The sequence below is a fragment of the Microtus ochrogaster genome, linkage group LG10 (assembly GCF_000317375.1).
Source record: "Microtus ochrogaster isolate Prairie Vole_2 linkage group LG10, MicOch1.0, whole genome shotgun sequence".
Classification (NCBI taxonomy): Eukaryota; Metazoa; Chordata; class Mammalia; order Rodentia; family Cricetidae; genus Microtus; species Microtus ochrogaster.
In genome coordinates this window covers 7,645,322-7,657,837 of record NC_022035.1, presented here as the reverse complement: position 1 = coordinate 7,657,837, position 12,516 = coordinate 7,645,322, and the positions used below count along the sequence as shown (strand labels likewise).

At 36.0% G+C, this 12,516-nt stretch overlaps 1 protein-coding gene across 1 annotated transcript in view; it reads left to right on the top strand.

Annotated features, from left to right (window-relative positions):
* Positions 1-12,509, top strand: part of Thsd7a (thrombospondin type 1 domain containing 7A) — a 402,496-nt gene extending 389,987 nt beyond the window's left edge. Inside the window, exons 24-28 of the mRNA XM_013352455.2 lie at positions 1,867-1,962; positions 4,879-4,961; positions 5,307-5,517; positions 8,167-8,254; positions 9,366-12,509. Of these exons, the coding sequence (XP_013207909.2) occupies positions 1,867-1,962; positions 4,879-4,961; positions 5,307-5,517; positions 8,167-8,254; positions 9,366-9,450 (563 nt within the window). The 3' untranslated portion in view covers positions 9,451-12,509. The remainder of the gene's footprint in view (positions 1-1,866; positions 1,963-4,878; positions 4,962-5,306; positions 5,518-8,166; positions 8,255-9,365) is intronic.
* Positions 12,510-12,516: the final 7 nt, after the last annotated feature.

Sequence of the window (12,516 nt, the reverse complement as noted above, 5' to 3'; positions counted from 1 at the left end):
GATCATCTCATTAGATGCTGAAGAAGCCTTCGACAAAATGCAACATTCCTTCATAATAAAGGTCTTAGAGAAAGCAGGAATATAAGAAATATATATAAATATAATAAAGACACTATACAGCAAGCCAACAGCCAACATCAAACTAAATGGAGAGAAACAAAGCAATCCCACTGAAATTAGGAACAAGAGAAGGTTGTCCACACTCTCCATATCTATATCTATTCAATATAGTACTTGAAGTTTTAGCTACAGCAATAAGAAAACAAAAGAATATCAAGGGGATAAAATTAGATTAAAAAATGTGAAGATCAGAAACACTGATGACAACTTTTGCTAGAGAAGATATGGAGTAAAGAGACACTATTCCATTGCTGGTGGAAGCGTAAACTTGTACAGTTGCTTTGGAAATTATTATGGCAATTTCTCAGAAAATTAAGAAACAACCTTTCTTAAGACCCAGCAACACCATTTTTGGCTATATACCCAAAGGATGCTCAATAATACCATAAGGACATCTGCTCAACTGTGTTCATAGCAGTATTATTTGTCATAGCCAGAACCTGGAAACAACCTAGATGCCCCTTGACCGAAGAATGGATAAGGAAAATGTGGTGCATTTACATAATGGTACTACACAGCAGAAAAAATAATAATGATCACTATTTAAAATTAGTAACTCCCTTATTTCAGTGAGTAAAGACATGGGTGTCAATAAGAAATAAAATGCCTGAAATAGCAATAAGCCATTTCTACCAGAAGAAATCCAAAACATTCTTAAAACTGTTTGACAATTTTATTTATCAATAACTTATGTTATTATGATAAGATAGATTTGTATACAGCCAAGACTGATTAAAAGTAAATTAAATGTGTTACTTCCTTTGTGTAGAGAGAGCAATAGAGTCATAGCTACCATTGGGTATTCGCCATGTAGTGCGAAATATGAACAATATTTAGCAAAGTTTCAGCTATCTGCAGTTATATCAGAGATTTCCTTTCTAGATAGTTATATTTTTAAAGCACCAATATACTTGCTTCAGGCTGACCAACAGGGCATGTTAATGGCACTAATTTAAAATAACATGACCAAAGAAAACAAATAAATTATAAAACCTGATACAATGCAACTCCATGTGGCAGTTAAAATAAATTGACTAGAGCTGCATTAAAATCACATTGAGATAGTTCATCTGTAACAGTGACAAATAAGGTCCTGAATTATATATAAATCATAATTGGTGCGAATCCATAATACTGAGTAAATGTTAATCTGAATAAAGTATTAATTTTATTAAGTAATGTTGAATAATATATGCATATATGTATATTTATAGTAAAAAGTAAAAATGATGTAGAAAGCTGCATATTTACCTCAGAATGATGTGATGTGACTGGGAAATTAGAAGATAGGATCAGGAAATGATGTTAGGCAATACTAAGTTCTTAGCTCATTTTATTGATGAGCAAACGAATGAAAAGTAAAGCAAGTATGGCTAAATGGTAATGTTTGTTAGAATTACATGATAAATAATTGAATATATTCTACAGTTAGTTATTCTCTGATCTGTCTCCTTGTTCCTTATTTCAGTGTATAAAAAATAAATAAAAATGGACTAAAACTTTAGAAGTATCCAGTGTCTGGCATAAAGTAGCAGCATAAAAGATACGTCGGAACATTAGTGGGGACTTAGGTTGACAGCTGCAGTTTTTATCAAACTTGTTTTGCAACATTCAGGAAGCCCATTGACATAGCAATCCCCAGCAGCAGACTTCCTGTCCCCTTTCATTCGTTCATGCATGCGTTGATAACCCTCTCTCACGGGGGTCCCGAGTAATGCAACATCAGTGCTTGCTCTGTGCCTGCAGATGGGCAGTGCTACGAGTATAAGTGGATGGCGAGCGCTTGGAAGGGTTCCTCTCGCACAGTCTGGTGTCAAAGGTCAGACGGCGTAAACGTGACAGGTAAAACACCAGTATCTTGACTTTCTGCATTTATTCCCGTAACACATGTGTAGTTGACTACTGAAGGACACTGAATTGTTAACACACTGTTGGAATCAAGAAATTTGTGTTGTACATGTGTGGTGACCAATGACAATTTTTTTTTAAATATCTCAACTTCTCTCTCTCTCTCTCTCTCTCTCTCTCTCTCTCTCTCTCTCTCTCTCTCTCTCTCTCTAGGTTTTCTCTGTAGCTTTTGAGCCTGTCCTGGAGGAAACTAGCTCTTGTAGACCAGGCTGGCCTTGAACTCACAGAGATCCGCCTGCCTCTGCCTCCCTAGTACTGGGAGTAAAGGCCTGAACCACAGCTTCAAGTTCTCTCTTATCTGTCACCTTTAGACATTAGACTATATTTCATTGAAATACTACTTAGCACTAATGAATGAATATAAGTGATTTCCTGCTTTTCCCTAGAGATTTTATACATTAACAACTTACTATACGAAAATAAAATAATAATTATGCCTTTCACTATTTCTGCTTGTGTGCTTTGAAGATGATACACGACAAGGTAGAATACACATATAAACATAATATACCTAAATTATCAAATCTATTATAAAGACATTTTAGTGATTAGCAAGAAAGATTTACCAGTAAAATCAAACCCAGGGCATCTGAGAGGGACATTTGCTGTGTTCCCATCACAAACTATTATTATACTTCCAAAGAAGAAAATCAAAAGAAGATTTTTGAAAGATATCCCCAATGGACTTCCTTAATATACAAGTCCTTTGTATGAGCTCAGTAAAGTCAAGGGCCCATTCCAAACATAAAGGAAAGACTTCAAGATGAATCTATATTGAATAGCCTGCAAATTTCATAGAAAAAAATCAAGGTCTGAAACAGAATCTCAACTTCAGGCACATAAACACAAACTTAAAATGTTATCCCTTAATTATCGTCTTAAAATAATTTAGTTATTAGGGATTTCCATATCAGAGGCAGGAGCAATGTTGACTGTCAGCTGCCCAGGACACCTGCTGACTGGGGGCTCTAGTTTCAACTCTTCTGCAAGAAAAACAAAGTAGTATGCATCAAGTTGACCCTGAGTTATCTTTCATATATACAGTGAGATCAAAGGATTCAGCCAGGATCAATGTGCTTCTTGGAAAACATCAATTTTTATATCGAATTTCAAGGGACCCAGGTTTATTGAAACCTAATTACTTATTTATTCCCTATAAAAGCCAGAACAGAATGCAAAACTACATTCTTATGAAGACGGAATTTTTGTGAATAAAAACTCCATCAAAAAGCCTTTGATAATAGCATCTCCCAGTGGACATATAATATATAATAGAAAACATTCCCACCAGGAAGCTCTTTGCTGTCTGAACAGTATTATTTGGGAAATGAAAACAATGAACCAGAACGCCATTGTAAAAGAAATGGGGGATAAAAAAGCACAGACAGGGAAGGATAGCCATTCCAAAGCAAGTGTCCCAGGTGCGATTCACTTTGCTCAGGTCCTGGAAGGAAAGATACGTCATTCTTTAAATGATTCCTAAGGTTGCTTTTTTTTCAAATATAGAAGCAAATAATATTTGCTTGCTTTTTCTTCTGACTCTATTGTTTCTCTACTGAAACTGAGACTATTTCCCAAATCAAAATTAAGTCAAAATTTAAAGATTCATCAGTATGTCACATTTTAATTTATTTTAATACATGAAAATATGTATCCAATTATTTTTCTCTGTTACCAAGAAGCCAAAGTGGAATTATTTACGATAACCTCTAGATGCATTCTTCTTCGACTGTTTAGATGATGTTCCCTATGAAAACAGGTGTAAGTACATTATCTCTGTGGATCAGTTGCTGTAATTTACAGATTGTCACTATAAGGACGTCATGGGACTGCTATTCTTTCTCTTCTTTTGTTTAGTAATAGACAGTATGGTCATTAAACTGTGTGTGCCTTACAATGACTAACTGCTTTTGTTGTGATAGCTTTTGTTTTGCATTATTATATGCATTTTTATATGAAAGAATTAATTAATAAAAACTTTTTTAAAAGAATTTATAAGATTAAAGGAAAAACAAAGAATTGATGATGGGAACCTTTGATTGATCCAAAATACTATTAGCTCCATAAATGAAAAAAAAAATCATTTGTTTGGCTAAAGTTTTGTTCAGCTGAGTAAGTACAATTCGAAACTATGGGTCACACCTATATCACCAATATTTTATCTTCAGACAACAGTTTCCGTATTTAAAATGCAATAACAGGCAATGCAAAGTTTGTATTGTATGTGAGAATTAAACTAGGAAAATTAATTTCAATGGCAAATTGGAAAATAGCACAAGCAAAAGACTTGCTGGTTACATTGGTCTTCTTTCCAGAAACCACAAGTATCTGGAATTAGCTACAAGAACAGTGATTTTTCCTTAAAAACAGATATGCATTCTAATAAGCATTTTTGTGTAATGATCAAATAAATTGAAAAGTTACTTTAAGGGATGTGAAAACTATCATTCTGAGTAGTCAATAAAAGTATTTAGTAATAAAATAAAATTAAAATATTTTGCTTTTCAATTGCTGGTCCTGGCTTGAGGAAACAGATTATATGACCTATTTTTTTCTGACTATTATCAGAAATAGGTTATATGAAACTGGTGTTTCAAAAATAGCAGCTACAAAATAAGCCTCTTGGCAATGTGTCTTGGATGCTTGCAAAACATAAGCCACAACACTGTCATCTGGGTATAAAGGTCCCGTTACTAATGAAAGTGACGGAGGTTAGCCAGCCATTTCAGAAGTACAGAGCTTCTTGTAACTTCCAAAGTGTTTCAGACTTCCAAGACAAATCTGAAAGAGTGTATGTGTTTATTACAGCAAGAGGAGTCATTTGCTAAAATATGATTTTCTGTTCTGCAGGGGGCTGCTTGGTGGTGAGCCAGCCTGATGCCGACAGGTCTTGTAACCCACCCTGTAGTCAACCCCACTCATACTGTAGTGAGGTATGTGCGCATTCATTAAAATGGACAAGCCTTCTCCAACAACTGTCACCCGCTGTCTCTGGTACAATGCCTCCCCTGCCCCGGATTGCCATGACTGAAGGCTGGAACCTTTCACTTTGAAGCATTTTTTAAAACTATGTGAACAACTCTCAGTGCACTCCTTTTATTTACCTTCAGAATGACGTGGCACAGAATCATGAGTAGGCTGGGTTAAGGTAGCTAAGGCAGATGTTGCATGTCGTCAGTCCTCTTAAAAATGCTTCCTAATACTCCTTTCCTGAATACGCTTAGTGATACTGACCTAGATCATGTCCAGTGTGTAGTGTAAACTTCCCTGTTCTGCAGATGAAGGTGTGTCGCTGTGAAGAAGGGTACACCGAAGTCATGTCGTCCAACAGCACCCTGGAGCAATGTACTCTTATCCCAGTGGTGGTGATTCCCACTGTGGAGGACAAAAGAGGCGATGTCAAAACCAGCCGGGCAGTTCACCCAACCCAACCCTCCACTCACCCAACAGGACGGGGCAGGACCTGGTTTCTACAGCCATTTGGGCCAGGTGAAGAACACAAAATTCTTTACTTAAACATTATACCAGTAACAATGCCACAGCATTTTTTAACAACCAAGGATTTTCAAATAAATGATTATTTCTTAGCCCATTTACTCATTTTAACATTGCAGTTGTCTTTATGTAATTTTATTTTCCTATTGAAAGAAGAACCCATGCTGTAAATGTGTAGAATTGAAATTACTTTTTTCAGAAAAAAATTAGTGTTGATATTATTTATCAAAAGCCCAGTCCTAAAGTTATAAGTATAATAAAAACACATTGAATATTGTATATTCAATATAATAATAAAAATATTGAGGAAAAATTTGTTTTCAATTACAACAAGGACAAATAAGACTACAAAGACATTTGGAGTTTTCGATTTAAACATACAGTTTGACAGTGAGGACTACTGAGAACTCAAGAACAATGGCAATGGGTCTCTGATCCTACTGCATGTACTGGCTTTGGGGGAGCCTAGGCAGTTTGGATGCTCACCTTACTAGTCCTGGATGGAGGTGGGTGGTTCTTGGACTTCCCACTGGGCAGGGAACCCTGATACCTCTATGGGCTGACAAGGGAGGGGAACTTGATTGGGGAGGGAGAGGGAAATGGGAGGAGGTGGCGGGGAAGAGACAGAAATCTTTAATAAATAATCAAACGGAAAAAAAAGGAAAAAAATAAATAAACATATAGTTTGTGGTGTGAACCTTCACAAAGACCAAGACAAATGCAATCCCATGTCACAGGGTGCTCGGATGGAAGTAACCTTCCAAACGTTAATGTTTGCCAATCCCTCAGAATCCTTACTAGTGCAAATATACAGAGATAGGGTTAGACCTTTTCCTTCCTGATGGGATGATCACACTTGGACACGGACCAAACCATTGTCATATTACAATGTATGCTCTTAGTATATCCAGGAATGGACTTGATCTGCACAGGAACAAGCTTGCAGGCTTGAAAAAGTGTCATGCTCTACTTTGTATACTTTCTCTAACTGGAATAGACAGTACACACCTATCTCCAGGTTCAAAAAGTGCCCTACTAGTGCTCCATAAGCAACATGGATTCTCTTTCTCTCTCACCTAAAGAACACCCATGCAAAGTCAGACATAATCAACTTTATTATTTCATTAGAAACATGAGAAATGAAGGGAGAAACTTTTTAACTAGCATACCTCTATTTATGATTTGTTAAGTAAAAGTATTTCCGTTATTAGAAAACCAATATTGAATTTTTAAGGTGTTTTAAATACCTGGTTGATTACCTTTATCCATATAATCACTGCTTTTATTAGATTCTTAGCTGAAAACACAATTCAGTTTTGAAAAGCTGATTTGTCTGTTAAAATGTTGGAAATTCTCCTCTCCAAGCTAGGGGAACAAATTACCACTTAGCAATTTTGACCTTAATTAAGATCAAAGCAGATATCCACAAATGAGATCACTTTGCTCAATTTAAATAAAAGTATCCTTTTCATTTTGTTTAATAATTTCCCCAAGATGAACATGTCAAAATAGTAAAGAGGCACATATTCTGAAAAAAATACACCCTTTGATTTTTGAATATTTGTTAAAATAATTTTCACAGCAAAATAACCTAGTAGTAGTCCTTTTGATTTTAAACTCAATTCAAAAAGAAAGAAGGTGAGAGAGAAAGAGAGAAAGAAAAAGGAAATAAACAGGGAATAAAACACTTTTTAAACCTCCAGATTTAAGTGATATTTAGAATGTCAGCTGAATTGGTTTCCAACAGCCAGACCTCTAATAAACAAGATACCTAGTACTAAATAGCATTTGATTCATTGTGAGTATTGGATAAATCTCCGTACAGTCATTTTTGTCCACATGTAATTTTCGTACTCATATCATTTTGTGACTTGAGTGTTGAGTGCACACTTCTATGTACCTACTGCCTACAATGTATACAAATGTCTGCATCAAATTAAGTTAGACAATATCATCCCTAGCAATGGACATTTAAAGTTTACTTGGAGCCTAACACTTCAAGGACAATAAGCCCAAAAACTGAACTAAAGTTGTGCCTGTCGCAAGTGATTGCAAATATCAAATAGTCAGCAAAGACACATTTAAACATCCTTTGCTTGTTACTCTGTGTCATTATTTCTGCCAATTCTATTATCGTTACGCACAGTATAAGTATTGAATAGATAAAATTGTATTTGCAAAACAAATAAGTTAATATGTTAAGCTTCGTCTGGTACGAAGCAGTTGAAACCACAACAAATGGTCAAATACCCGCTGGCATCTACTCTAGGTTTATGAATTTCTCAAAAGCTGCACTGTTTATATCTTTTTAACATAATACACCTTTCCTGATATAGGTGGAAAAAGTCAAAGCATAAGTGGGTAGAACAATGCACATAATGAATCTGAGATAAGATTTTATATAAAAAAATTTCGTCATGAACTCCGCACCTGAACGTAAACACAATTGGTCATTTTTCGACTGTTTCCATTACTAATTCCCCTTGAATGCGGTGCTGCCTAACCCCTAGAAGCTGCTTTCCATTAGTGGCGCCTGTACTAGGAAAGACTTCAATGTGAGTCTTGAACCCGTGGTCACATGTGAATGATCAGGGGTCATATCCAAACCTAATGTACACCAATACTAATATCTGTTCTTCTCAGATGGGAGACTAAAGACCTGGGTTTACGGTGTCGCAGCCGGGGCATTTGTGCTCTTCGTCTTTGTCGTCTCCATGATTTATCTAGCTTGGTGAGTGAGTAAAGGTTTCTAAATCTAGAAGGGTAGATAACATTGTTATTTCATGCCGGGCGGTGGTGGCGCACGCCTTTAATCCCAGCACTCAGGAGGCAGAGGCAGGCGGATCTCTGTGAGTTCGAGACCAGCCTGGTCTCCAAGAGCTCGTTCCAGGACAGGCTCCAAAACCACAGAGAAACCCTGTCTCGAAAAACAAAACAAAAAAAAAAAAAAAAAAGATTGTTATTTCAAAGAAAACCCTTTCAGTTCCCAGTACCACCGGAACAGGCTAGGGTGTGAAATGCACTTGCTGTATTTCTTCCAACTTCCCACAAACTTTAAGATTAGAGAATCTGAACTCTGCCTGCCTTGTCTGAGTCATTCAGACTGTGGCAATGAGTCAGAACTGTTCGAGGTCGAGAAAATTTTTTCCCAAGAATTTTCTCATGAATAAATGACATAGAATATTGCGTTTCATGAATGGTGTGTAATATATATTTTACATTGAATTTGCCCTAGAAGACGATGTTATGATAATTCTTTTCTTATTTCTAAAGAATCTTATTTTACATACCAATCTCAGCTCCCTCCAGTCCTCCCACTCCTCCCACCTTCTCCACACCCCAGCCAGCATCCATCCCTCAGATAGGGTAAGGCCTCCCATGGAGAGTCAACAAAATCTGCCACATCACTAGAGGCAGGACCAAGGCCCTCCCTCCCGTCTCTAGGCTGAGCAAAGCATCCCACCAAAGGGAATGGCCTCCAAAGAGCCAGTTCATGCACTAGGGATAAATACTGGTTCCACTGCAAGTTGCCCCACAAACTTTAATGTATTTTTAAATAAATGTGCATTAATTTTAGAAGTTTCTGGATAAACCCAAAATATACTATATTATTACTTATATTGTTATCAATCAGGAAATTGAATAATCTGGCTTTTACAAAATAGTTATAACACAGTTTCTTGAAACTGTGAAACTCAGAGATCCCAAAGTCATAGTCTAAAAGGCAGGCTAGAAAAGAGACAACTTAGATCAGCCAATTTGTTTTGCTTTTTATTCAAACAATAATATTTAACATGAAATACTAACTTTTTGTCTTCATTTTTTTCCTGAATTTCCTACAGCAAAAAGCCAAAGAAACCCCAAAGACGACAAAACAACCGCCTCAAACCTTTAACCTTAGCCTATGATGGAGATGCTGATATGTAACACTGAGTATTCCTGGAAACAACCAGACTTGGCCTTTTGCCTTCATAGTAGCCATCCAGGGGCCACAGGATCGGTGTTGAAATGTGTTGATTAAATTAACTTTAACTGTTATGAACACCATCATTAAGGGGGAAAAAAAGAGAAAACTCTACTCCCACTGGGAATATTCAAGACAAAACCACTGACATATAGAGAGTCAACCTTGAGAATCCTAAGAGATGCAGTGGGATGCATGTTGTGTCTTGAGAGTTTTGTATCATCTTTTCTGAAATCTACCGATTGAAGAAAGAGACACTTCGATCTCTGGAAATCAGTGAGGAAATTGGCCAAGTGGGAAGCCACATGCAAGACTGATTGCAACACTAATCCACAAAACTTTCTAGCATGAACAGTTCATAATGAAGGCTTTACAATTCTACACTTAAGCATAACAATACGTATATTTGATCAAATGAGTTACATTATGATGTCATCTTATATACTTGTTAATAATCAACCTCTAACAGTGAAGATGACGTAAGTCCTATACTAGAGGGAAAATACATTGAACAATATAGCATCTTCAGGGTTGATGGTGGCTTTTATTGGCCTGCGTTTCAGAAACAAACTCTTTTAAAAGACTACTCTTGTCTCTCTCCAATGTGTGAATGCTGGACACGTACTAGTATCTTAGAAGACAGAATCCTCAAGTTCGGGGTTTTATAGTGGTTATTGTCTAGAAAACAAATAAGCGTGTATTAAGACATTTCTACTTTCCCTAATTTCACACTGGTTGCCTAACATCTTTTTTGCTGTATGGAAGGCACATTTTGCACTATATTAGTGCAGCATGATAGGCACTTAACCAGTATTGCCATAGAAACTGCCTCTTTTCATATGGGATGAAGATATCTGTGCCAAGAGTGCTGTGGAGACATTTGCAAGAGTTTGTACTTTGAAGAGAGTTAGTTCAGTCTTGATGGTAACAGGATTGAATCTGCTATGACATCTGCTGTCTATACTCTTCCTTCTCACTACAGCCATTATGAAATTGACAACACAGGAAGAATTCAAGTGTTGAAATCCCTAACACACCAACCTTCAAAAGGTGGAATCCCCTGGTTGGGTTACAGTTGCTCTTGGAAGGCTGTTTCTGATAAGATTTATATATTTGTTACCTTTGTTTAAAAAAAAGAAGAAGAAAAGAAAAGAAAAAAGGACTGGTTATCTTCATAATTTTGAGCAGATGGAGAAAATAATGTATCAATGATTTTTTAACAAAAAAAATCAAACTTATGTGTTAGCTTTTCTTTCTTCTTGATTTGGTTTTTTGGCGTGAGGTTGACATTCTGCCATGTAGGCTGTATTCATAGCCATGATCTTTTGCTGTTCTCATGGCTGAAATCTAAAGAAGTATGATTTTATAACCTGAAATTTAAAAAAAGAGGAGTGAATGATCTCATCCAGAGCTTGCTTAAGTCTCTAGAGCAAGGGTCACAAATCTTTTAAGCAAAAGATCAAACAGGAAATGTTTTCGGTCAAGTCTGTAGTTGAGCTCACAACACTGCCAATGTGCAGTGTCACCAGAGAAGAAACTCGTCAGGAAAAAGAACATCATTATTGTTTTCCAGTAGAACTTCCTTTCCACAAAAAAACCCAACAGGCTATATATACACATCCTACACTCTAGGTGTGTTTTCAGAGCTGGTTCTACATTATGCAATCTCTAGTTCTCAGTTGTTTATTCTCTGTCTACCAGGCTTAATCTCACAGGTAACAATTTATAGTTATTACTTAGTGATTGTTGGGGAGGTAGTTCTATGTTTACTAGCATAGCCTAGGAAATGCCACTGTGGAATCTATCTTACTTTCTTCTTTTAAAAAAGAAGTTAAACTGTGAAATGAAAACAACAGTTACTCATTTCTGGCAGTAACTACTACAAATAGCCTCTAGAAGGGACCATTATGCTTTCCAGTCTTTTAAATACAGTAAACACCTTTTGGGTTTTGTTGTTTTGTTTTGTTTGTTTTTAATCTTAAACAAGTCTACATTGCTGATTTGGGTGATGAGGTAGTTACCTTCATAGACTGGTATGAAGCTCCCTCTGCTGTCCATTATAACAGCTTTTCCTGCAAAGATTACAGAAGAATTCTGACTAAGAAAATGTTGTAATCCCCCAAATGAAAATCATTATATATAATTCAATATGAAAAACCGTGATAAGTGTTTCTTATTGATTCCAAAAGTAAAGCTTTAGATGATACATATCATTTTAAAGAGAGCAGAGAGAAGGATGAGCTTGCTTTACTTTAAGTCAAGGATTTAGTTGAGGTAAAACATGAAGAGGAAGGAAAATAATGTTGTTATTCTAAAACTGTGATTGTTTACACACACACACACACACACATCAGAGATCTTCCAAATAATCTTCAACTTAATCTCTTTGGATAAAATAAACCCTGTCTGTCCAAAATAGTTGAAACATAATCTACTCTGATTCGGTGAAATACTATAACAATCTGATTAAATATGGGCATCACCTAATGATGTTGAGAAGGGGGATAAAAATTTTTGCCTTACACAAACTACACTTAAGGTATTTTATAAAATGTGATTAATTATAATGACAAATCAGTGTTCTCCTACATAGGATATAATAAAAAAACAAAGGTTATAAAATATTGTAAAGATGAAAGGTTTTTATGAACAAATAATTTTATTTGAAACACCACATTAATATTGGAGAAACATTGGATATTCAGTATCAGGATAAATTGATATCGCATGGATTCTTGTTAGGAATGTAGAAAGAAGAATGTATCCATTTGGATAATTTGAACAAAATAGATGATTATTATATTCATGTATATATGTCTTTATTGAGTTTATAGGGAAATAAATACTGGAATTTCACCAGAATTTTATTCTCTTGGTTCACCTAATAATTCAGGAGGTAAACAGTAAAGACTTGTCTGTTGAGCCCTTTGCCTTTCAAAAAAATTCTGTGGGCAGAAATGAAAGGAGAGGGAGATAGGAAGAGAGGTAAAGAGGGAGGAAGTAGGGAGGGAAGGAAGGAAGGAAGGAAA